At 44.1% G+C, this 26,420-nt stretch overlaps 1 protein-coding gene and 1 pseudogene across 1 annotated transcript in view; one reads left to right on the plus strand and one right to left on the minus strand.

Moving 5' to 3' along the window:
- Nucleotides 1-26,420, plus strand: part of ARL3 (ADP ribosylation factor like GTPase 3) — a 35,050-nt gene that overhangs the window by 7,929 nt on the left and 701 nt on the right. Inside the window, exons 3-5 of the mRNA XM_008710555.2 lie at nucleotides 3,545-3,661; nucleotides 16,321-16,371; nucleotides 17,915-18,100. Coding sequence (XP_008708777.1) covers nucleotides 3,545-3,661; nucleotides 16,321-16,371; nucleotides 17,915-18,100 — 354 coding nt within the window. The remainder of the gene's footprint in view (nucleotides 1-3,544; nucleotides 3,662-16,320; nucleotides 16,372-17,914; nucleotides 18,101-26,420) is intronic.
- LOC121101247 lies at nucleotides 9,455-10,878 on the minus strand (annotated as a pseudogene).

The following is a 26,420-nucleotide window of genomic DNA, read 5'->3' on the forward strand; positions in this document are numbered from 1 at the left end:
ACTCAAAGTTCCAATTCTAATATTCAGGCTTTATTTGATATGTTATAGGTGACTTTGTTATTATATAATGTCAAGTTTTCATATTTTTTTAAAAATTTATTTGAGAGACATGAGCCGGGGGAGGGGCAGAGGGCGAGAATCTAAACTGCGCACTGAGCGCAGAGCCCAACAGGAGGCCAGATCAGGAGTCCAACGCTTAACCAACTGAGGCACCCAAGCACCCCTTTTTCTTGTTACTTTTAAGTAGGCTGCACACCCAGCGAGGAACCCAACGTGGGGCTTAAATTCACAGCCCTGAGATCAAGACCTGAGCTGAGATCAAGAGTTGGGCGCTTAACCAACTGAGCCCCCCAGATGCCCCATATTTATTCTTTAAAAACAAGATTTCGGGGTGCCTGGCTGACTCAGTCAGAAGAACATGTGACTCTTGATCTCAGGGTTGTGAGTTTGAGCCCCACTTTGGGTGTAGAGATTACTTAAAAATAAAATATTTAACAAGATTAAAACAAAAACAAGTTTTCATTGTGTTTTTGTTTTATATTAGAAAAAGTAGGGGTACCAGGGTGGCTCAGTTGGTTGGGCATCTGCCTCCGGCTTGGGTCATGATCCCGGGTCCTGGGATCAAGCCCCATGTTGGGCTGTCTGCTCAGCTAGGGGCTTCTTCTCCCTCTCCCTCTGCCTGCTGCTCCCCTTGCTTGTGCGCACGCACTCTCTCACTCTCTCTCTCTCTCAAATGAATAAAGTCTTTAAAAAAAAAAAGAAAAAGTAATAGGCGCTCATTATAGTAAATTTACAAAATATAAGTAAAATTGCAAAACTAGAAATCACCTACAATGCCCAGACATAACCACTGTTAACATTTAAGAATGTATCTTTTTTTTCTATGCATGTATATGATGGGTATATTTAAAGATTTATTTACTTTTTAAAGATTTTATTTATTTTAGAGAGAGAGCATGAGCAGAGGGGGGGGAGAGGAAGGGGAAAGAATCTCAAGCAGACTCTGCACTGAACACGGAGCCCAGCGGCAGGCTGGACCTCACCACCCTGAGATCACGACCCCAGCCAAAACCAAGAGTCAGATGCCCAACCGACTGAACCACCCACGCGCCCCTTAAAGATACTGTTTTTAATTAATCTCTGTACCCCACATGGGGCTCGAAGTTACAACCCTGGGATCAAGAGTCGCATGCTCTACTGACTGAGTCACCCAGGCACCCCATGATGAGTATGTTTAAAATAAAAAATAAAAATGACAAGGCACCTAGGTGGCTCAGTCAGTTAATCATCTGCCTTCAACTCGCATGATCCCAGGGTCCTGGGATCAAGTCCCACAATTGGCTCCCTGCTCAGCGGGGGGCCTGCTTCTCCCTCTCCTTCTGCCCCTTCCCCCCACTCGTGTTCTCTCTCACTCACTCTGCTCTCTCTCTCAAATAAATAAATAAATAAATAAATAAATAAATAAATAAAATCTTTAAAAAAATATAAATGACTCATAAGAATATACCATATCATTTTCACTGAATAATACATCTTGAACATCTTTCTACATTATATATGTATATACTTAGGTAATACCCATCTCTAAATGTTTGTACCCATTATTATTTCCTTAGAATAATTTCTTAGATTTGTTGGTCGGATGACTTAATAGAATTTTTTTTTCTTTTGATGACTTATAAAATTTTTTTTGATGACTTACAGAATTTTAAGGCAGTTGATACATATGGTCAAATTCCAGGAGTTACTCTCGTTTATCTCCTGCTTCATTCCAGGAAGATTTGACATTACTGGCTTTGACATTTAATATTGTAGTTAATGTAGAATTTTTAAGCACACAGAAGTGGTTTTGTCAATGAGTCAGAATGAAGCTGTCTTTTACAATAAGCTTAAGCCACTTCCCTTCAGAGTTCTTAAACTTCTAATTTATACAGTCATTGGTGTCTTACAGGAGCTATAGTCAGCATCATCCCCAGGTATCCCCTAGAGTCTGTTTATCCTCAGTGGCAATTGGGTGGCAGCGTTCTTACACTGTCACACTGTGCCTTGTCCTTCTGCACGAGGCAAGTAGTATTGGCAGGCTGCCAGACGAGACAAATGTTTATGGAGGCATCCCCAGGCCCACTTCACTCCCGTTATCCTGGATGAAATGTCACTTCTGTGGTAGCAAGCTGTTGATTGGATTTTTCAAGTCCTGATTTCACTATATCGTTCTCAGAAAAAGATTTATTTTTTAATTATTACTCATGAAATGCCTTCTCTCCAAACCCCAGAGGTCTTGTTAATTTGTTTCTCTGCACACCAACTCTCAGCTCATAGTTGCACCTGCCCCTGATTTGCTCACCTTCCTCAAAGTTCCACCTTGAGTCACTGTCCTGAAAATGAATACTTTCTTTTCATCAGAAATGCTTATAAAAGAACAGTTTCCAAAGCCTGCTTGTTTACTTGCATTACTGTCTATAAGTGAGGGCCCCACTTCAGCGTTTGGACATGCTGTTCCAGGTCATCCCTTCCTCACAGGGCTAAGAGTCCAGTTACAAACCAGCTTCTCCCGTAGTGTCGTGACTTCAGCTCCCTCCTTTTCCTGATTAATCCATATGAAGAAATTTCTTTTTTTTTTAATATCATATTTTAGAGGATTTCTTTCTTTCTTTCTTTCTTTCTTTCTTTTTAAGATTTTATTTATTATTTATTTGACAGAGAGAGAGACAGCCAGCAAGAGAGGGAACACAAGCAGGGGGAGTGGGAGAGGAAGAAGCAGGCTCCCAGCGGAAGAGCCTGATGCAGGGCTCGATCCCAGAACGCTGGGATCATGCCCTGAGCTGAAGGCAGATGCTTAACGACTGAGCCACCCAGGCACCCCAATATGAAGAAATTTCTTAAAGAACCCTGTCGTCCAGGCTGTAGCTCTTGCCTTTTTTTTTTTTTTTTTGACAGGGAGAGAGAGAGAGCACAAGCAGGGGGAGCGGCAGGCAGAGGGAGAAGCAGGCTCCCTGTGGAGCAGAGAGCCCGACATGGGGCTCAAACCCAGGACCCAGGAATCATGACCTGGGCCAAAGGCAGATGCTCAACCAACTGAACCACCCAGGCACCCCTCTTGCCTCTTTTTAAACTTAGAATTTGTTCTGTTCTATTGAGTCTTCAGATTCAGCTTCTGTTTCTTTGTTAGTTAAATGTAATATTCTGTTAAATGTTACCATCTTGAGGATCCATCAGGAGGTGTAGTCTGTGTTAATTATCAGAACTATTCTCATTCCCAGGTGTCCTTGGCAGTTTGTGTGTGTGTGTATGTGTGTGCACGTGTATACACTTATTAGACAAAGCATCGTGTTAGCCATGACAGTAATATTGACTCCAAACCCAAATGAAGTAAACATGTAAAAACACATTTCTTTCTTCCTTATCATAGCACACTATTTTCAGTATTACCAGTATCACATTTGGCAGAGTACCTCATAATTAATAACATAGCTGTTAAATATAACTTTGTCAGAATTATGATCTCAAAGCTTAATAAAGCTTGGTGTTTTTGCCTCTGTTTCAGGGTTTTAACATCAAAAGTGTACAATCACAAGGTTTTAAACTGAATGTATGGGACATTGGTGGACAGAGAAAAATCAGACCATACTGGAGAAATTATTTTGAAAATACCGATATTCTCGTAAGTAGTCCTTCTGATGCACTAATTCATAGTTTTTTTCTGCAGTGTGTTAGGAATATTAACACTGTAATGTTCTTTCTTGTCAGTAATTCCACTGCTATAACATTAGTCACTATGAATTTAGGGCTAGCAAGAGGCTGCAGATTGTGAGAGAGAAACATCTTTGTATAATTTATATGTGAGTTTTGCTTTTGCTCAGTAACAATGTTGTGCCCACCCTCACCTTGACAAAATAAAGTATTAATTACCATAGTGAACTGAACATCAGAAGGGAAATCAACAAGGAAATCAACAAGAGTATCCCAAAGAGGCAACCAAGATGGTGGTGGAGGTCCTGGAAATAATGTTGCATAAGGAATGGTTGAAGGACAGATGTTCTTCTAGAAAAGAAACTTGGAACTGTTTTCAGTTGCTTCAAGAGCTATGTTAAGTCAGAGAGTTTTGCCTCATCATGAATAGTTCTAGAGGACTGGGTGAGGAGCAGTTTGGGGAGTATTAGGTGGTAGATTTTAATTCAGAATAAGGAAAAAGTCTCCTATCATTTTAACTGTCCAGAAGTAGAAGCAGCTGCCTTGTGTACCGGGGATTCCCTGGCTCAGGCAGCATTCCTTCAGGAAGGGCTGAGATTTAGCTCCCAGCTCACTGTCACGTTCTGTAGGACTACTGTTTCAGAATTCTCAGAGATTTCAGTATCCTCATACTCCTATCTTCATCCACCGCTCTCCAAACTCAGCCTCTTAGTTCATTCACCCTACCTTAGCTACTCTCTATCATGATCATGGCCTAAAACCAGGGGGTCTCTTGAACTTGGATAGGAAAAAAACCCTGCATATTATTTTCATTAAACTCTATGGAAAGTTTGCATTTACTACAATTCTGCCCATAGACAAGGAACTGCCATAAAGTCAGCCATGTTGGTGACTTCATTACCAATAGAAACCATCTTGCATCTCAAATAACTTCACTCTCTGCTTTTGCTTCCTATATGTCTTTCTACTGGATCATTCTATCGACATGCACACAGCCTGTGGCTTCTCTTGTTTAGAAACAAAAAACTCTTGTCCTGGCTGTGTATCCCATCCAGATACTGTCCTATTCCTCAGTTTCTCTTTAAAACAAAACTCTGTAAAAGAGTTTTGAAGTCTCTGTCCTCACTTCCTCCTCCTGTTTTCTCTTGAACCCTCCATTCAGGCTCACCAAGAATTCCACATTGCTAAGCTTTTCCATCCTCCTCTTACTTGACCTAGCCATACAGTTAATGAAGTCAGTCATGCTGTCATTGAAACATCATCTTCCCCTGTTTTCCAGAATACCATTCTATCTTGAATTTTCCTCATATCTCACTGGCTACTCTTTCTCAGTCTCCACTGCTATTTTCCCAAACCTTGTTTCCCTCCAGATGTTGGAGTGCTCCAGAGTTCAGGCCTGTGCTTGCCTTCTCTAAGTTGTGGCTTAAGTGACCTCATCCCATTTCCAGGCATTAATTACCACCTACATGCTGGTGAATCCCACCCCTTTATCTCTAACCGGAAACTCCCCTGAACCTCAGTTTCATGTGTAGGTAGCTGCCCATTGGACATCTCCACTTCAGTAGCTAGTAAGTCCCTCCATCCTCAACATGTCCAGAACCAAATTCCTATCTTCATCCACCCCTCTCCAAGCCTGCTGCTTCTACAGTCTTCTCAGTAAACGACAATTCCATTCGTCCAAAGACATTGGTGTCACCCTTGGCTTCTTTTCTTCTCACTCCCCACCTCTGACCTATCAGCCAATCCCATCAGTTCTACCTTCAGAATATTTCTAGAATCTGACCACTTCTTTCCGGCCCACTGCTACTGTGCATCGATTATTGCCGTGTCAACCCCACTAGTCTCCTTGCTTCTGCCTTTCCTCCCTAAAATCTCTTCTCAGCGCTGTATCTATAGTGATCCTGTTAAAATATAAGGTTCCCGGGCACCTGGGTGGCTCAGTTGGTTGGGCAACTGCTTTCAGCTCAGGTCGTAATCCTGGGGTCCTGGGATCAAGTCCTATATAGGGCTCCCCCTGCTCTGCAGGGAGCCTGCTTCTCCCTCTCCCTCTGGTGCTCCCCCTGCTTGTGCTCTTTCTGTCTGTCAAACAAATAAATAAAATCTTTAAAAAACAAAAACAAAAAAAACATAAGCTTCCCATCTCAGAATAAAGCCACAGTTCTTACAGTGGCCTACAAGGCCCCCTGCCTTCTGGCTTGTCTTACCTGTCTTGTCTTCCCCCTGTCTAACTTGGTGCCAGCCACACTGGCCTGCTTGCTGTTTCTGTAACACTGGCATACTGCTTGGTCCTTGGTCATTGCTATTTGCAGTGCTAGGATTCTTTTCCCTTAGATATCCTCATGGCTTATTCCCTCACCTCCTTCAAATCTCTGCTCACATGTCCCTTTACCACTGAGACCTTCTCTGATTACTATATTTAAAATTGTGCCTCCTATCCCTACCCTTCTGGCACTATAATTTTTCTTTTTTTTTTTTTCTTTGATCAGACTTATTGGTACTCATCACCATCAGAAATCTTTTTATTTATTACCCTTCTCCCCCCTGGAATGTAATGTCCACAAAGACAGGGACTTTGTTGTTTTTGTTTTGTTTTGTTTTGTTTTCCCAACTGTTGTATCCCCAGTGCTTAGAAAAATACAAAATGAAATAGACAAAAATTTGTAAGATATACTTCACTAGAATTTAAAACTTCTGCTCTGAGAAAGACACTGTTAAGAAAATGAAGAGACAAGCCACAGACTGGGGAAAATATTTGCAAAACACACATGGGATAAAGTACTTGTATCTAAAATATACAAAGAGGGGTGCCTGGGAGGCTCAGTTGGTTAAGTATCCAACACTTGATTTTGGCTCAGGTCATGATCTCAGTGTTGTGAGATCAAGCCCCTCGTCGGGCTCCACACTGAACATGGAGCCTGCTTAAGATTCTCTCTCCCTCTCCCTTTGCCCCTCCCCCTCCTAAAATACACACACACACACACACACCCCTCCTAAAACTCAACAATAAGAACACAAACAACCCAGTTAAAACTGGGCAAAAGACTCCTCACTAATGAAGATGCACAGATAAGCATATGAAAGATCATCAACATCTTAGGGAACTAAAAATTAAAACAATGAAATGTCACTACGTACCTACCAGAATGGTTAAAATCCAAAAAACTGGTAATACCAAATGCCTGCAAGGAGGAAGAGCAACAGGAACTCCTATTCATTGCCCGTGGGAATGCAATAGTACAACCACTTCGGAAGACAGTGTGCAGTGTCTTTTTTTTTTTTTTAAGATTTTATTTATTTATTCGACAGAGATAGAGACAGCCAGCGAGAGAGGGAACACAAGCAGGGGAGTGGGAGAGGAAGAAGCAGGCTCCTAGCGGAGGAGCCTGATGTGGGGCTCGATCCCAGAACGCTGGGATCACGCCCTGAGCCGAAGGCAGATGCTTAACCGCTGTGCCACCCAGGCGCCCCAACAGTGTGCAGTTTCTAACAAAGCTAAATGTAATCTTACTAAACTGTGTGATGCAGCAATCACTCTAATCTACCCAATTAGATGAAAATTTGTGTCCATACAGAATCCTGCACGTGAATGCTTATAGCAGTTTTATTCATAATTACCAAAAATTGGAAGCAACTGAGTTGTCTTACAGTAGGTGAATGAATAAAGAAACTGTGGTACATCTATATAATAGGGTATTATTTCCTGATAAAAAGAAATGAAAAAAAAATTTTTTAAAGGGGCTATCAAGCCACAAAGTGACATTTCATTGTTTTAAATTTTAGTTCCCTAAGATGTTGATGATCTTTCATATGCTTATCTGTGCATCTTCATTGGTGAGGTGTCTTTTGCCCAGTTTTAACTGGGCTGTTTGTGTTCTTATTGCTGAGTTTTAGGAGGGGTGTGTGTGTGTGTGTGTGTGTGTGTGTGTGTGTGTGTATTTTAGGAGGGGGAGGGGCAAAGGGAGAGGAAACTTAAATGCATATTGCTAAGTGAAAGTCTGTCTGAAAAAGGATCCATACTCTCTGTTTTCAACTATATGACATTTTTAAAAAGGCAAACTATAGAAATTAGTAAAAATCTCTACAAGTAAAAGATTAGTGGTTGCCAGAACTCCCAGGGGAGAGTGGAGGGATGGATGAATAGGTGACATTAGGCTGTTTAGAGTGACAAAACTATTTTGTATGAAACTGCAAGGTGCACACATGTTAGTTTGGGTCAGTCAAAAACTGTAGAACTTTAAAATACAGAGAATGAACTTGATGTATCCGTATTGGTTCATGAATTGTGAGAAGTGCACTACACTAATGCAAGAGGTTACCAGGGAGACTGGGGGAGGGGATGGAGGTGGGGTAGGTATACAGAACTCTCTGTGCTATCTATCCAGTTACTCTGTAAATAAAAAACTGCTTAAAAATTAAAGTGAGAGGGGCGCCTAGGTAGCTCAGTCGGTTAAGCATCTGCCTTCGGCTCAGGTCATGATCCCAGGGTCCTGGTATCAAGTCCTGCATCAGTCTCCTTGCTCAGTGGAGAACCTGCTTCTCCCTCTGCCTGCCTCTCCCCCTGCTTGTGCTCTCTCTGACAAATAACTAAATAAAATCTTTTTAAAAATTAAAGTGAATTAGGGGCACCTGGGTGGCTCAGTCGTTAGGCATCTGCCTTTGGCTCAGGGCGTGATCCCGGCATTCTGGGATCGAGCCCCACATCGGGCTCCTCTGCTGGGAGCCTGCTTCTTCCTCTCCCACTCCCCCTGCTTATGTTCCCTCTCTTGCTGGCTGTCTCTCGCTCTGTCAAATAAATAAATAAAATCTTTAAAAAAAATAAAAAATTAAAATTAAAGTGAATTAATTAAACTATACATTGAAATCAAATCATTATGCTATACACCTTAAATTTATACAGTGCTGTATGCCAATTATACCTCAATAAAACGGGTGGTGGGGAGCTATAGATTTTTCTTGTGCTTTTTGAATCAAGAATTAGGGAAAAGCAGGTGGCTGAGAGAACAGTTCAGTCTGTTCACCTGCTGGATTAAGGTACTTTGAAAGAAATACCCAAATAAAAGCAATATATAAGGACATTAATGACCATGAAGATTAATAAGGAGACCTCAATCTTTCTGGTCTACTTTTAAATCACAAGCTCTAACACCTTGAGGGGAGACTGCAAGGTAGTTGTAACATGACCCAGATTCCCCATTTCTTACTAGCTGAGAGTGCCCCGGAATTATCAGACAACCCAGGAAAAGTCTGAGCTACCTGAAAGGAGCTTTCTCCAGCTACCTTAGGCTGCCAGTTCCAGACAGTGTTTTGGATTCCAAGTTAATCTTTCATTATTTTCCAGTACCGTTTGAGATTAAACAAGTCTGGGGGAGCCGCTGAGTCCCTGGGGTTAGATTCTAAGGCCTTGTGACTCAGCCCAGTCTGCCAGTTTCATAAGCGGCTTGGAGTGGCAGTGGTTAATGGGTTATATTAGTTTGCCCCTATTTAATAGTCTTTCATTGTTGGTTGGAAAGACCTATTACCCTAGCCTCCACACTGCCTAGAAGAGCAGGGTCAAAGCTTGACACATTTAGTTACCTGGTTAACTCTTTTCATTTATCTCGAGTGCGATAAGAAATTCTTACTTACTTTATTTTTTAAAGACACATTCAGCATCATGATCAGACTATTAAATTTAGCAATCAACAGCATGGGTGCAAAAAAAATAAATCTACATTAAAACCCTCTGTTGGAATGCTTTACACTTTCCATGGAACAGAAACTAAAATAACCTGTTAGACAATTAGTCACAAATCCAGTCCTTGAGTTTTTTGCCCATACACGAGTATTGTCTAAAACTTGTCTTCTTTGTAGCAGCTGGGCCCTGCCACCACTGTGCTTGGGTGAGGTCACAAATCCGTTATAACCTGTAGCTACCCTGTCACTTGCCTGGCCCTCCTGTCCTGCTCAGCTTTGTTACCTGGCAATAATGAAAATCCACTGCCACCGCCAGAGCTACTGCTGCTGCTGGAACCCATAGCTACCTTGGTGTCATGGTTTGGCGAAGTATTGGCCTCCACCACCATAGGGGCCAGAGCTCCTGCCTCCAAAATTTCCTCCTTTCATGGGTCTAAAATTTGAAGATTGATTGTTGTCATTGCCAAAACCATTACGCCTTCTGCCACCTCCAGGGTTGCTTCCGTCATTACCCAATCTGTTAGAGCCGTCCCCACTGCCGCCATAGCCACCCACCACTACTGCCACCAAAGCCTACCTTGCCACTGAACTTCCCTCCATGACCAAAGTTGTCATTCCCACCAAAACCACCTCCATCACCACCACCGAAGTTTCCAGAACCACTTCAGCCTCTTTGGCTGGATGAAGCACTCGCCATCTCTTGCTTAGATGGGGCTTTCCTTACTTCACGGTTGGGGCCATTCACGGTATGGGATTTTTGAATGACAATCTTGTCTACAGAGTCATGGTCATCCAGTATTACAAAAGCAAAGCCTCTCTTGTTGCCACTGACTCGGTCAGTCATGATTTCAATCACTTCAATTTCCCCAAACTGTTCAAAATGTCTTGGTGTTCTTCGTTGTCTTCTTTCATGCCACCAACAAAAATCTTTTTCACACTTAAGTGGGCACCAGGCCTTTGAGAATCTTCTCTTGAGACAGCCCTCTTTGGCTCCACAACTCTTCCATCCTCCTTAGGTGGCCTTGTGTTCATGGCTGCATCCCCCTCCTCCACATTGGCATCCATGACAAACCCAAAGCCTCTGGAGCCCTTGGTGTTTGGATCTCTCATTACCACACCGTCCGTAAGAGTTCCTCATTGCTCAAAATGGCTCCTCAGACTCTCATCAGTTGTTTCAAAGCTCAAACCTCCGGTGTAGAGCCCCCACAGCTGTTCAGGCTCTTTGGGAGACTCTGACTTAGAGCTGATGGCAGTGGGAGGGGAGACTTTAGTGATGCTTACTTTTTGGCGCCCACAGGCAGAAGGGAGTAATCCCAAGAAATTCTTACTTTAGAGCAGGTGTTGACAAACCGATCCAGCCTGCCTCCTATTATTATGTAGCCTGTGAGCTAAGAATGATTTTCACATTTTTAAGTGGGGGGGGGAATCAAAAGAATAAGATTTCATGACACATGAAAATAATATGAAATGTAAAGTTCAGAGTCCGTAAATAAAGTACTGTTGGAACACAGCCATGTCCCCTTGTTTACGGATTTTCTATGGTTGCTTTTGCACTACAATAGCAAAGTCCAACAGTTATGAAAAAGATTGTATAGGCAGCAGAGCCTAAAATATTTACCACCTGACCCCTTACAGAAAAAGATTGACAGACCCCACTTTCGAGCATTAAGTGGTTCTCTAGAGGTTTGAAAGAGTCAGGGTTCTTAATCTCAGGAAACAAACAGGGTTGCTGGAGGGGAGGGGGTGGGGGATGGGGTGGTTGGATGTTGGACACTGGGGAGTGTATGTGTTGTGGTGAGCGCTGTGTATTGTATAAGACTGATGAATCACAGACCTGTACCCCTGAAATGAATATTACATTTAAAAAAAAAAAGAACGAGATGGAAACACACACACACACACACACACACACACAAAGCGCAACTCCTAAAAGTGCCAGTTATTCTCAGGGAAGAGGATATTGAGAACAGCTGACTTCAGCTTTAATAATTTGGGGGAAATGACTAAGAAATAAAACTTGAGGGGTCATAGAAGGGAGGGGATAGAACGTCCCATTTCTCTTAGACCAGAAGATAACAGCTTTTTGATAGATTAAAAATGCATAGTTTTTCAAGATATGGTCATATTATCAGTTTTGTGTTCAGATGCAACATAATATAAACAAAGTAACGGTGTCATCATTTCCATATCCAAAGTGTAAGATATCAAGCGAGAGATCTCAAACAATCATCTCCCGTATTTTTTCCATGATATCATTCACACTTGAGCCTCAGTACTTCTAGAGCACAAATAATTGAAAACCACATTACCCAGAGACCTCCTCTGTCAGTTTCAACTTCCTCTTAGACTTTTGCTGGAGCTACCATACCAAGCCCACTTGTTAGTGTCATCGTTCCTTATCTCTGCCTTCCCCTCTTGTGGAGAAATACTTAGGAGCAGTTAAATGGCCAAAAGGTGGTAGCAGGAGGGAGGAGGACCAGAGCAAGAGGGGAAACAAAGAGCCCTCCATTCACATAGCTGGATGACTAACTTGTCTCTGGATAATCTAGAGTTGGTTTAATATCCATCAAGAAAAATCTCTCTAGGGGCGCCTGGGTGGCTCAGTCATTAAGCGTCTACCTTCGGCTCAGAGCGTGATCCCGGGGTCCTGGGATCGAGCCCTGCATTAGGCTCCTCCGCTGAGAGCTTCTTCCTTTCCCACTCCCCTTGCTTGTGTTCCCTCTCTCGCTGGCTGTCTCTCTCTGTCAAATAAATAAATAAAATCTTTGAAAAAAAAAAAAAAAAGAAAGAAAGAAAAATCTTCTCTAGCTCTTCCTCATACAACCAAGTAAAAATTTAAAAGCATCTGCCAAGGAAGATATGAAATGGCTTTGCTTAGGTAAAGCATCGTTCTGAGTGCCATGGATTATAACTTCATTTTAGAAGAGCTTTATTAAACTTGATTTTTGGAATCCATAATTTTTTTTAATGATTTTTTATTATATTATGTTAGTCACCGTACAGTACATCCCCGGTTTCCGATGTAGAGTTCGATGATTCATTAGTTGCGTATAACACCCAGTGCACCATGCAGTACGTGCCCTCCTTACTACCCATCACCGGTCTATCCCATTCCCCCAACCCCTCCCCTCTGAGGCCCTCAGTTTGTTTCTCATAGTCCATAGTCTCTCATGTTTCATTCCCCCTTCTGATTACCCCCCTTTCTTTATCCCTTTCTTCCCCTACCAATCATCCTAGTTCTTATATTCCATAGATGAGAGAAATCATATGATAATTGTCTTTCTCTGCTTGACTTATTTCACTTAGCATTATCTCCTCCAGTGCCGTCCATGTTGCAGCAAATGTTGAGATGGAATCCATAATTTTTAAAAGTATTTTAAAGTAATCTCCACTCCATCATGGGACTCGAGCTCACAGCCCTAAGATCAAGAGTCACACACCCCACTGACTGAACCAGCCAGGTGCCCCAGTCCATGTTTTAAGATCAGTCAGAGACACTATAAATATTTAACTTTCCCTGATACTGTGAGAGTATTTTTTTCTTCCTTTTTTTTTAAGATTTTATTTATTTATTTGAGAGGGAGGGAGAGAGAGAGAGCAAGCGAGCAAGAGCACAAGATCAGGGAGAGGGGGAAGAAGACACCCCAGTGAGCAGGGAGCCAGATGGCCGCTAGGTCCTGGGGTCTTAGGATCCCAGGACGCTGGGATCATGACCTGAGCTGAAGGCAGATGCTTAACCGACAGAACCACCCAGGTGTCCTCAGAGTATTTTTTTTCATTAGTAGTCTATTTTTTGATAAAGTTTCTTAAAATTTTTTTTTACTTGACTAGATTAATAGCTATTAAAAAAAAAAAGATAGGTTAACCTTATCCTTAGCTACTGACCAGAAAAAACAGATATTTGAGTGAAAATGTGAAGACACTGGACAGCAGAGGAGAGGCAGGCGACAGGGATGCAGAAAAACAAATTGTGGGATCAGCAGAGACTGGCTTGTGCTAATGACTTTTTCACTTGGCCCTTTTAATAAATGGGGCAGTTGTTTTGTAGACTCTCTCCTGGAATTATTGTGTAGTAATTTTCAAATTTTATAAGTTATGTGAGAAGCATACTAAATGATAGAATTTATGTGTAGTTTAGGAAAATCCTCCTTTGAATCTTTATTTTGTCCTTAAGTAAATTCTACCCCCAACATGGGGCTCAAAATCATGACCCTGAGATCAAGAGTCACATGCTCCCCCAGTGGAGCCAGTCAGTTGCCTCCTTCTTTTGAAACTTTTAGTGAAAATGTTCCCATGAAATTTTCTGTCAGGGGCACCTGGGTGGCTCAGTCATTAGGCCTCTGCCTTCGGGTCATGATCCCAGGGTTCTGGGATCAAAACCTGCGTCAAGGCCCGGATCGCATTGGGCTCCCTGCTCAGCAGGAAACCTGTTTCTCCCTCTCGCACTCCCCCTGCTTGTGTTCCCTGTCTCTTTCTCTCTGTCAAATATATAAATAAAATCTTTAAACAAACAAAAATTTCCTGTCAAAGCAATAAATAGCAAGTAATTTAGCAATTTTAAGTTAAAAATGTCTTCCCATTCACCTTCGGACTCTGGTGTTTGGTGATCTTTCTTGTTTGTGATTTAAACCATCTTTCCATTCCTCCTTTCTCTCCAGTTGTCTGTGTTTCATCATATCAAACATCAGTTTCTTAACTGTATCTTTGTCTTCTCAACCTGTCTCAGCCTCCTCTTTCCACTCTTACCTTCTTACTCACACCCTTTGCTCCCAAGTAGAGTTTTTCCTACTTTGTAATTACTTTCTTGCCCAGTGACCTGCCCGCTACCTTCAGGCAGCCCCCTGAGCCCAAACCACCCCCCTACCATCACCTGACCCTCCCTCCCTCCCTCCCATCTTCTTGCACTGTTCCCTGAGTGAAGGTCATCCTAATCCACTGTAGACTCCCCACTAATTCCAATCCACTCTATATAGCGAGCTTTACTCTCCCACTGCATTCCTTCTTTCCACATCTATGTTTATACGATGCCTGCTACTTGAAAAATGCCAGCCCCTCCCAGAGAAAAACAGAGCTACCACCATGTTCTTCATGTTGACTTATCAGACAGTCAGTATCAAATCTGGAGTATTTGTGGGCAGAGCCCATTAATCCATGTGTTGACATTGAGTCAGAGTAATATTAACAACAACAACAATAAGGCTGCAAAAAAAAAAAAAGAAAAAGAAAAAATACCGAGACCAAACATGCAAATCTTTCCTCTTCCTGTGATTCTCCATGAAAGAAACATAGGTAGAGACATAGGGTATTCTTCAGAGGAAAGGCTGACACTTGGTTCCAGGTATAATATTTAGCACGAGTAACTCTAAATGAGACAGCATCAAGCAAAGGAATTTTAATTTTTCTTTCAAAAGAGAGCAAATGTTCGGAGTAGCATAGAATTATTTGACATGCATACAGAAATGCCTGTGTGCATTACAGTGTACCAGTTTATGTAACTGAAGGGAGGGAAAGGTGAGACTTGCAGGTGGTTTTTTGTTTTTGTTTGTTTTTAGTAAAGATTTTATTTATTTATTTAGAGAGAGAAAGCACAAGCATGGGGACCTGAAGGCAGAGGGAGAAGCACGTTCCCCACGGAGCAGGGAGCCCAATGTGGGACTCGATCCCAGGACCTTGGGATCATGACCTGAGCCAAAGGCAGATGCTTAACCACTGAACCACCCAGGCGTCCCGTTTTTTGTTGTTTTTAAGTGAATATGCTCTTTTAAAAGAGTGTTTTCATAATACCACTAGTTTAATAACAATTTTAAATTATTTAAAGAAAGTTTGCAAATTTGATAATTTTTAAGATTAGCAACTGGGAAAACATTTAATATGTCATTCAATGAAAGGGGAAAAAAAAGGCCTACAAGGGGCACCTGGTAGGCTCAGTCGGAGGAGCATGCGACTCTTGATCTCAAGGTCGTGAGTTAGAGCCCCACATTGGGGGTAGAGATTACTTAAATAAATAATATTTTTTTAAAAGGCCAACAAAATTATATCTATAATTTTCTTTTTTAATTATGAAGAAGAATTAGAAGGGAACTTTCACAAGAAATTAAAATAATTAATGTGTTTGGGTTCTATAACTATAGGCGATTTTTCTCCTTTGGTCTTACTTCATTTCCCTTATTGTTATTATAGGATGTTATTTATGCAATTAATAAAATACAGTGATGGGAAAGAAACCTTGGGATTTATAATTTATGGTGACTTTCGAGACTTCTCTTACTTCTGGAAAAGCCTGTGCCCTTGCTATTTCCAATTCTTGATCTTAACCTCCCAGCAAGCCTGAGAAGGTGGGAATGGAATGGAGATCAGTGGGTCTCCTACCTTGGCACCTGAAGTCAGCGTACAGTTAATACTGCAGAATATACTTTCAGAGCCATGATGCTCCAGGACTGTGGTACTTGTAAATGCCTCAAAACACCACCCCTTCCTGACAATTTGGAAAGCAGAACAGCAGAGAGCTCAAGAGCACCTGTGGACTTTACTGTCCGGTAGGCCTGAGTTTGAATCCCAGTCTTGTTAGAACTTGGGCATAATACTTAACTTCTTTGGGCTTATGTTTATCTATGTATAAAATGGGAAAATAATGAAATCTATCTCAGAGTCATAGTGAGGATTAATAGGGTAAATCTAAGCAAGAATGTTCAGTGAATACACAATAAATGTACCTATTTTTATCCTTCTTGGCTCTCCTGACATCTACTTTGGAGCTTTGCTGGGCATATTTTCTGGGTATCCCCCTTTAATCAATCAATCAATTAATTAGTTTATTTTGCATCCATAGATGAGGTAAGAGTTTTCAGTTCAGTTTCCTTTAGTTGTGCTAATGAGAAATCTGCCGCCTGGGGATCCTCTGCTCCTTCTGCGTCTTCTACGTCATTTATAAAGTAACCTTCTCCTTTTACTTTACAGATATATGTAATTGACAGTGCAGACAGAAAAAGATTTGAAGAGACGGGTCAGGTAAATAATTCTTCTGTTGAGATATTTTCCAAATAACTGGGTATTCATTAATCTACCTTGTAAATGTATGAGAACGAGGGAGGAATTTTTTGTTTAACCTTTGCAGCTTAAACAACCCAGTCATTCTGGCAAGCAAGCAAAAATACTAGTTGCAAAAAAAATAAAAAATAAAGGTTGCCTGAAAGAAAATTAGTTGAGAGTCCGTTAAGCTATTTTTTGATTACAGCCTTTTAGTGTTAGTCAAATTAAATAAATAAGATATAAGCAAATGGAACTTACCACCATGCCCAAAAGCTCTTCAGGTCTCTTCCCAGGCCACTTAGAAATGAACCCAGAGGAACAATTCACTTGTCATTTCTATGTACATTTTTCAATAGCGGCTTAATTGATCCAGGGGTACCTCTGACAAATTTGAAGGGATGGGAGGAAATATGCAAGCCAAGACTAAGTTGCCCTTGTTTCCAAGCCAAGAGAGAGAGAGACTTTGAACCCAAATATGGCTTCACATGCAAAGTACTTGTCAACATGATTACACGGTGAGATTCGTGTACACAATTTTAAAAAGAGAAGCAGTGGGCATCGACCATTTTACCCTGATGGAGTATACTGATAAGAAGCAAGGAGTAGAATGACCTCTTTAGACAAGTGTGCAGAGTCCTTGGCCTGTGTCCTAAACTACCACAGGTGGCATTCTTCCTAAACTTCCAAGGTAGCATTCCCCATGTTTATGTTCCCTTTTCCTGAAAATTAGTTTGAGAACTCCTTTCCATACCTTGATGATTTCTCATATCATCACTCATGTGAAGCAATGCTAAACATGAGCTTAGAGGTAAAGGGTATTAATAGGATGACCTGCCTCTTGAACCACCCAGTTCCCTGTGACAGCTCAAGGGTCCTAAGTAGCTCAAATGTGAGTTTAATAGGGAAGAGGTGAGTCCTCGTAGGTAAATATACATCCTCTCTTATGCTTATTGCAGACAGAATCAACATACAGTTAAGACCCCAACCAACAACCAAAACATCAGACACATTGCCAGACGAACTAAGGTAGTCATTTCAGGATGTGAGTTTGATGAAGTGCAGTGCACGTGCATGCAGGCTTTGAAGGTAGAGACTGATGAAGCAGCATTATAATCTCCAAAGTCACTGTCATTTTCAGTTTAAAACGTGTGTGTGTGCGCGCGCGCCTTTAAAGTCGTTTGCAGATATCCTTGAGTACGTTTTAAATCTCCATCCACAACTGTGTTCTCCTCTGAACATTGTTTCTCAAAGTATGATCTCTGAATCCATAGCAGAGCCACTTGCAGAGTGTGTTGAAATGCAGATTCCTAGGCCCTACCTCAGACTTTCCACAGTCAGCATCTCTGGGGTAGGCCCAGGAATCTGCCAGGGGATTCTTCCCCAGGCTCAAGTCTGAGAACCATTGCCCTTAGAAGTTGCTAGTTGATCAGCTTAACACTTCTGTTTTTTTCTAGTTAGAAGTACGTGGTTAAATATCACAGATTTCATCCTTCCCTTCCCATCCATTCCCAAAATGATCCAGGAACTAGCTGAATTACTGGAGGAAGAAAAACTAAGTTGTGTGCCAGTGCTCATCTTTGCTAACAAGCAGGATTTGCTCACGGCAGCCCCTGCCTCCGAAATCGCAGAAGGACTAAACCTGCACACCATCCGCGACCGCGTCTGGCAGATCCAGTCCTGCTCAGCTCTCACAGGAGAGGGCGTTCAGGTGAGATTACGAGAAGGCTTGGTTACCTGGCAACATGGCTCCCAACCAGCGTAGTCTGTCTCATTGGTTGAACTGAACTAGATAGAAAAAGATACGAAACAAATAGCCTTTGACTGGCAGNTGAACCGCTCCAGGATGTGAAGGGCATGGAGGAGTTTGGTTCTTTTTTACTTAGCAACCAATCTGATAATCATTATTCCAGGAAAGCCACAGATAAACCACCCCACATGAGGGACAAACTACCCCATTGGGTAGGAGGTCAGAACAGAAGACCTTCAAAGATGCTTTCTAACTAGGATTCTTTGATGATTGGGTTGGGGGTTTTGTGTTGTGTCTACTATTACGGATGCTAAATACTTGTGCTCCCAAGGTACCGGCCGACAACAGTCATGCACACCAGTTATCCTAGAAGTGTTTTCATTTTTCTCTTGGCCAACTCCCCTGCCCTCAGGGCTGGTGTCTCTTTCCTGCTGCTTCAGGTTGGTTTCCCACTGGGAGGCTTCCGCTGACAGCCCCATGCTTTATACCAGGGAGCTATAAACCGCAAGAGCAGTCTCCCCCTTCATTTGATATTAATTTAGGGCAGAAAATGGTTGTACCCCAGCTACCTGAGAGCCTGCATCCTCAAAGAGTGAGAAACAGTTTCAGCTCTGATGCTTCCCACCAAGCAGCCTCAGACCAGTCGACAGGGCGACTTCTTTATTCTGGAGCCCCAGCATGCCGACATGCCTCAATTTAAACATCTGGTCTACCTGCCAGGGAAGTGCCACAGTGCTGTGAGAACCAGACAGTACTGCTCTAAGATGCTGTGGGGGGATTAACAACATCTGAAGAAACGGAATCTTCCCCCATTGCCATATGGCGTGTGTCACAACAGCACGGCCAGCTTGCTTTTCTCTCAACTTGGTTCGTTGCGATTTGATTCTTCATTTTTGTCCTGCAGCCTCTTTCCATTTCCCTTCTAATGCTCTTCTTCCCTGTCTCCTAAGACATTTGACATTGATTGGTCTTAAAACTGCCTGACTGCTTTTATCTCAATCAAATAATCACTTCCAAGAATTATCTCAGTCGTTCCATCTGTTTGCTGCTTTGGCTTTTTTTCTTTTTTGTTACACGAACCGCTGGAGCCGGCTTCTCTGCCGGGCCTCTAGATCAGAGGGCAGACCAGTCCACGCTGGCCGAGCGCCTCCTCCTCCAGACTCCTCGATACCTGCGCCCTCGGAAGCTCTCTGTGCACGTGTGTGTGTGCGTGTGTGTGTGTGTGTGTGTGTGTGTGTGTGTGTGGTGGCNGCGGCGGCTCTCAGGTAGCCAGAGAGGCCCTCGGCTGTGTCCCCAGAACAGATGCCAGAGCTCTGTGGGCCTCTGTGAGGTTTCGGCTTAGGAGGGGGCAGGCGTTCAGTATTAGGTATTTCCTTCCGTCCTAGACTCTGGCTATAAAAGTAATATATTCTCATTATGAATCATGTACAAGTATATAAAACTAAAAACTGAAAAGTTCTTTCCTTTCCCCTAATCCCACTTGACAAAGGAACTAATCGCACTAATAGTTCTTTTTTTTTTCTTCTCAAGCCTCTTCTATAAAATTGCAATCACATATGTGATTATATTTCTACCAGGTTTCAAATTAACTGCATTTTTCAGCTTAATTTACAAGTTGGTCCAACGAGTAAACCACAACCCAGCATGTTTTTGATGGGTAAAATCTGATCATTTCATTTAGCTTCTCACTTAAAAAAAAGAAACCCAAGTTTTGCCTAAGGCAGTTCCCTGGATTGTGCATAAAATGGTATTCATGAGGCCTGAGGTTATTTTGGTGTGGAGGCGGCCCAGGAAAGGATAATAGCTTTCTTGTGTTTGTACAAACTACTTCAGGAAGAGGATTCTGCCTCTCCAAACGGTTTAGAACACAAATATAGAAAGTAGAGAACAGGGGTGCCTGGTTGGCTCAGTTGGTAGAGTGTGCGACTCTTGATCTTGGGGTTGTGAGTTTGAGCCCCAAGTTGGGTGTATAACTTAAAAATTAAAAAAAAAAAAAAAGGAAAGTAGAAAACTCCTGAGAAAATGGGAATTGACAGCTCTGTAATCTTCCCTGGGCCGGAGTGTTGAAAGGAAAAAAAAGCAAAGCTGGAATTAACAGTGAGGCTCTTGTTTTCTTCAGCCAGCCTTAGGGATGTCAAAAGGAGGGCTAGAGTTATCTAGAATCAGTATTTAGAGTATTGGCATTCAAGGCAAGGGTGCTTCGTCAGAGGAGCCTGGAGCTTGGGAGGGAGCACTCCTGTCTGCCCAGCCCCCACTCCCCCACTGCCCCACTCGAGTCAGGCAGAGATTAGGAGGGTAGAGAGCTGTGTTGGTGGCTGTGTCAACCACCATAGAAGTGGAGTTCTCTTTAACTCACAGGATCTTTATGCAAAAAAAGAGGCAGTGAGCTATCAGACTGAGGTTGGGGGGTAGGCAAGGGAGGGCTTTAAAATCAACCAGTTTGAATCAAAGTGAGATGTCATGTGTGGTTTGATTTTGTGCAGAAAGTTCTTCTCAAATCAGGGACCTTCAGCAACCAGGTTCACAGGAAATGATATCAAGAGAGATACAACAAAGAACTGTGAACAAGAAAAATAATGATTTTATATGGAGGAGAAATAGTTTGAAGGTCACTTAATTAGTTTAGTAGATAGTACCATGGTGTATAGAATTGGGTAGTTAAGACTGGGATTTCAAGGTTAATGAGATTAGATTATGGTTAATAGAATGATATAAATTTAGAGAATTTAACCATTATTTGAAATGGGTTATTTAATAAAAATGTTAATTAAGAAGGGAATCTGCTGTCTATTGTCCTTTAATGGTAACCTTTGGGGACTGGAGAAAGGTCGGGGAGTTTTCTGTGGAAACGCTTTTTCATTGTGAGGCGCTGATTGACCATGTCCCTCCCTCAGGTAATGCCTCTGACCTCAGCTCCTGCCCACTCAGCCAGTTTCTTGGTTTTCACTTTAAAAAGAGTCACTTACTTGGAATTCTTTTCCTGCATTGCTTAGTTCAAGTGCAGGCCTTTAATGATTCTGATTAATTAAGGCTTTAAGTATTCCTCAAAATGAAAGACGTCACTAGAAAAATGTCCCTAAGATCACTTTCAGGCATGGATACTGTGTAATAATTACTAAAATTCCCTTATTCCTATTTCATCCTCCCACTCTATCCTCCCACTCTTCCACCCACTACCCCCTGAAAACTGGTCGGTAACGGGCGAACCTACCAAAATGACCAGACATTAAATGGGTCAAGTAACATCTGGCACCACAGCTCTAATGACCCTGAAAGAAAACATACCAAGGTTTTTTAAAAAGACCTGGGATTTCTGTTACTGTTTCAGGTGTTCAAAGACAGTGTCCCTACTTACACTGTGTCTGAGCATATGTGTTTCAGCTAAATGCATTTGTCAGACCTGTCTCCTACCGATCAGTCACCCCCTCAGGTGGGCGGGCCAAGCTGCAGCCTCAGATCCCCCGGATGGTGAGCTAAACCCTCTGGCCTGATAGGGCAGCTACATCCCTTCTCCTCAGCGGAGTAGCTTCAACTTGAACATGATTAGAGATTATGAAAGTTAGTGATTCCTGGGAATGATTTGAGGTTCTTGTTCTGCCTAATATTCTGAAGGCAAATAAATATGTGCGGTCCACATGTGGTTCAACAGCCGCTGCCCTGGGTATGGAAGTGGACTTCTGAGGGCTTCGGGAGCGTTCAGAACAGGTCTTTCTTTGCCTCATTGATGGTGATGAGGAGGCCAGGCCGTCATGTGATTAAAGCAGGTTTTCACGGGAAACCGTCAAGAGCAGAGCATAGGTAAATGGCACTAGAAGCTAAAGGAGAACATCGGTCTTGGAAACTCTGTCCTGCTAGAGGCCATAATCCAGAGGAGTGATCAGAAGAGACTCAGTTATGTCAAGGAGCTGAATGCAGAGAGGAGAAACTAAAATATGTCTGGGATGGGAAACCTGCAGCCCCCGCGGCCAGACTGCCTTACAGACATGGGGGCAGCCGCCCTCCGGGCCCCTGGGGCTAGGCCCTGCCCCCGTGCACAGCATTGAGCTGCAGGACTCTCGTCTTTCCCCTGTGTGTCTAGAAAATGGTGAACAAAGGATCTGGCTTAGAGCCAGAGAAAGGTGGACGAATCAGTCCCTCTTCCCCTGGAACCCCGAAGCACGGCTCTCCTCTGCTCGTGTAGTTTCAGGTGGTTGAGGATATTCCCTCTCTACAACGCTGTGTGTGTTTAATTAAAATTATAGTGAATTAAAATTTCCTTTCAAAGCAGAGGTCAGCAGTTTCAGCCTGGCCTCTAGCCTCAGTCGTAACAGGCCTGCCCACACCAGTAGCTGTGAGCGCACAGGTTTCCCTGCGGACTGCTCTCCATGCCCTCCGCTTGACGCTCCCCTTCTCTCCCGCCTCTCTCCCACATTCCCGATCTGCCTTCTCTGAACAGTAGTGAGCTGGTTTACAGTCCTCTCACCGACATAGAAAGGACCAGCGGCAACCGCAGCCCCGCCTGACGTGGGAGCTGGCTTCCGAGCACTTTACGCATGGCCACGAAACACTCTCCAGCCAGGTTTCTGGGTTTTGTTACTTTTCTTCCTTGATCTAGGGGACTTTCCCTTAATAAGCCAACAGAATTTCAATATTTTAAAAAACGACATTTACCACTCCTTTCTAAGGCCTGACGTCAGTTATTTTTGACTCCAAGTGTACATGGAACTGCTTATCTACAAGTCAGACCTTAGGGTTATTTTTAAATTTTCAAAGCTCTCTATAGGCCAAGAAAGCAAACTCGGAACATGTGATTCTGCTACCTCTCTGGTGCAGTACCCTTGGTCACCAGAAAAAATATTAATAGTGCGCAGTGTTTTACGTAGGCTCCATCCTGCTGCTCCCTGACCCTTGGGGCCCCGTGACGGGATAGGCTGTGATGCTCAGCAGGGGTCTGAGCGCCTCGTCATCTTAAAGCAATTACCGGTATGACCGTGTAGTCCTCATGACGTTTAAAACCAGGCCCACCCAACCGTGGCTGGGTATCAGGGCCTGGGAGAAAGAACAGGTTCAAAGGAGCAGTGCAGTCAGAAGCCACTCTTCCCATAGACAGGGGCATCGTGGGGCGCCTGGGTGGCTCAGTCGGTTAACTGTCTGCCTTCAGCTCAGGTCATGATCCCGGGGTCCTGGGATGGAGTCCCGCATCAGGCTCCCTGCTCAGTGGGGAGCCTGCTTCTCCTTCTCTTGCCCGCCCCCACCCCCAGCTTGTGCTTGCTCTCTCTTTCTCTCTCTCTCTCAAATAAATAACATTTTTAAAAAAAGAAAGGGGCATCGCACCTTCAGTCTTGGAGCGTAGGGGTCCAGGACTCCTCCATTTCCACCCAGATGGTTAGGGGCAGCCTTGTATTTTTCCCAGTGTTTATCGTAGGAAATAATATGACATGGTAAAATGTCAAATTGTTTTCCTTTCCATGACGCTAAACAAAGCTCAGTATTTGAGGTTCAAGGACTCTATTTAGTCTCTATTATTGAACTGAAGCTAATCAATTCAAGTTGGGTTTCAGCAAGGTTGGTCAGGAGGAGGTGCGGGGGAGCACCACCCGTGCCCTAAGACTGTCATCCCGTGACGAAGATCCAATGTGCAGAAATTTGGTCAAACCAGTTTTTAACAATAAACGTTCAACCATTAAGCAAACCTGTGAGTCCATTTCCTTCTCTGGAGGCAGAGCAGTAACCCGCTTCAAGTAGACAATCCCCTTTCCTCAGTCATCTGTTTTTTTAAAACAAGGCCTCGCCAAATTCAGGCAAGGGCAGTGGGGTGCAATGGGGTGCATTAGCGTAGACACGCGGAGCAGAAGGTCCACGTCTCGTTCTGAGTGAGGAGCGGCCACTGCAGGCCGAGGTGGGCAGGTAGTTCCTACGTAAACATGCGGGCTTCCACGGGCAGCCCGGGGGTCTTGAGAGTTACGTGACCCAAACCGGCCCGCGACACCCTCTGAGCGGCAGCAGAGCCGTGCGGGGTGCTTGGCTGGGGTCCCTTCAGTGTCATGGCCCGCGTCAGCGGGAAGCCGTAAGGACGAAGAACCTGCATCTCTCCCTTTCCCAGCTTCGGGGTGATTCCCGCCTTGTCGAAGCTTGGGGCCTTCGCTGCGGAGTGGGGCCGGCTAAGCGGCGCGGGGGCTGGAGCTCTGGCCTGCGCTCCCGGCCGGCGTCTGCCTGCCACGATTCCGTGTCCCCATTCCTCCTCCCGACTGTGGGAATCGTAATAGTCCCTACCTCACAGCGTTGTTACAGGATTCATCTCAAGATAGAAGTGTAGTGTCTGCTGTAGGTCAGATACCGTGATTCCACGCTCGGTTCTGTAAACTCCACCTCAGGCCAGTCCGACGCGTACCCTCCTCTCAGGGCTCGTGGACACCACCACTGTCTTTCCCTTCCAGTGGGCGGCTTGGCACAGCTTGGCCCTGCTTCGACCGAGGAGGCTTCCTCCCCGGTAACTATGGCCTCCCCAGCACCGCTTACCTCCGGCTCAGGTTCTCCGCTGCATAATGACAGCAAAGGGACCGTTCCCCAACCTCCAGACACTTCAGACCAGGGCAGCCTCCGAGAGCCAGAGCAGCCCCGGGGCTCTGTCCCTATTAAGCCTCCCCGTGCTTCCCACACTCCAGGTTACAGGTGGCAGCTGTGGAGGCCCACGGGCCCGCAGGTCGGCTGGTGGGGACCAACCTCTGAGCGCCCTCTGTTGGCAAGACTGTGGCTGGAAGGGCTTTGCCGCCCCCCGCCCGCAGACATCTGGAAGACACCGGCTCGCAGCAGGGCTCCCTGGTTTCAATCCCCTCTGCCTCCATAACAGATACCCAGCAAGAAGCTGCCCCTCACCCTCCACATTCTGCCTTGGGTTCCTGCAGCTGAGTAAATATTTTTCCTATCTCTTAGACTGCATTCATGTTCAGTTACATATAATAAAAGAACCCCCCATAATCCTCCATAAAACAAGAGGAAAAAATTGCTACTCGTATAGTGTGGGAACACAGTTCTTGCTTCTCTGAGAAGATGATGTGATAAAATGTGCAAGTCTCTTTAGAGGAGAAAATATTGAGGTGCACACCTTTGACAGCGTTTGTCGGGGTTCCTGAAGGTGGAGAGTGCTGCGCAAGCGCTGAGCTGTTGAGCTTCGAAGGCATAGAGAAGATGGTTATCTTATTCATCCCTCTTTTATTTGTAAAATCTTTTTTGTCTCCTGGCAGGTGATCTTTTTTTTTTTCCTGGAAACCAATTAGCTACTAAAATTAAACGTGCTTCTCTTTAAATTAATCCTTTTCATAAAACGGTCTTAAAATTGGCCTCAGCTTTTCACAGTAAGTAGCTGACCCAGTTGTAACTGGAGACGCACTTGGAGTCCACCCTTCTCCCACCTCGGCCTCCCCCCACCCTTGCCCCCACTGTTGCCAGGTGCTGTCCACCTCCAGGCTTTGGGCGGTGGCCAGCCACGTCTTGGCAAACGCCCTGAGGTCTGCCTTGGGACAGCCAACGGATTATCTGGTTCTCCTGCCCAAGTGCTCTGATGGCAACTGGCGGAGTTTTAATCACTGTAAATTCAGGTTATGGTCAGATTAGCCAGGAGATAGGATACCTGCTGCTTGTTTTGCAGTGATGTATTGTTTATGGGATTAATGCTCCAAACGGCCAAGGGTGTCAGCTGATATTTATTACTTTAAGCTGTCTCAGCTGTTCAGGTTCAACTGCTAGCTCCATGGTCACAGGAAATGCGGGCTCTGCATGTCATGTATGCCCTGCGATGTGCAATGTGACCGGGACCTCAGCAAGTATGTGTCACAGATGCAGAGGAAAGGGATTCGTGCAGCGTCCTCCTTTGATTTTGCTCTGGGCTTCTGAGGGAACTCCGCACAGCCCTGAAGGTCGGAGAGACTCTGGGGAAAGGGAGAGCATTCAGGGATGGCTCCAGAGGGGGTTGAAAAGGAGGTCATCTCTGGCAGGCCTGGCATCTATAAGAAATCACGCTGCCCGCCAGGTGGCTGTAGGCATTGTGTGGTCTTTACCCCTGTCCCTCTCCAGCCTTCTAAGAGAGGACACTTTCAAGGTCACTGTGCCTTTAAGGGAACCTTCTCCCTGGTCCCTCGGCTTGGTAGTGCTTAAAGCTGCAAGAATCAGGCCGGCCCTTTGAAACCTCTGTGTGTAGTGCCACACGAAGGGAAGTAAGCGCGCATTGCCCCAGTGTGTGTCCAGTAACACACACTGCAGCCGGTTTGTTTTTCCAAAAGAATTTAATTTAACCCAAGTGTAC

This window comes from Ursus maritimus, unplaced genomic scaffold, assembly GCF_017311325.1.
Source record: "Ursus maritimus isolate PB19 unplaced genomic scaffold, ASM1731132v1 scaffold_7, whole genome shotgun sequence".
Classification (NCBI taxonomy): Eukaryota; Metazoa; Chordata; class Mammalia; order Carnivora; family Ursidae; genus Ursus; species Ursus maritimus.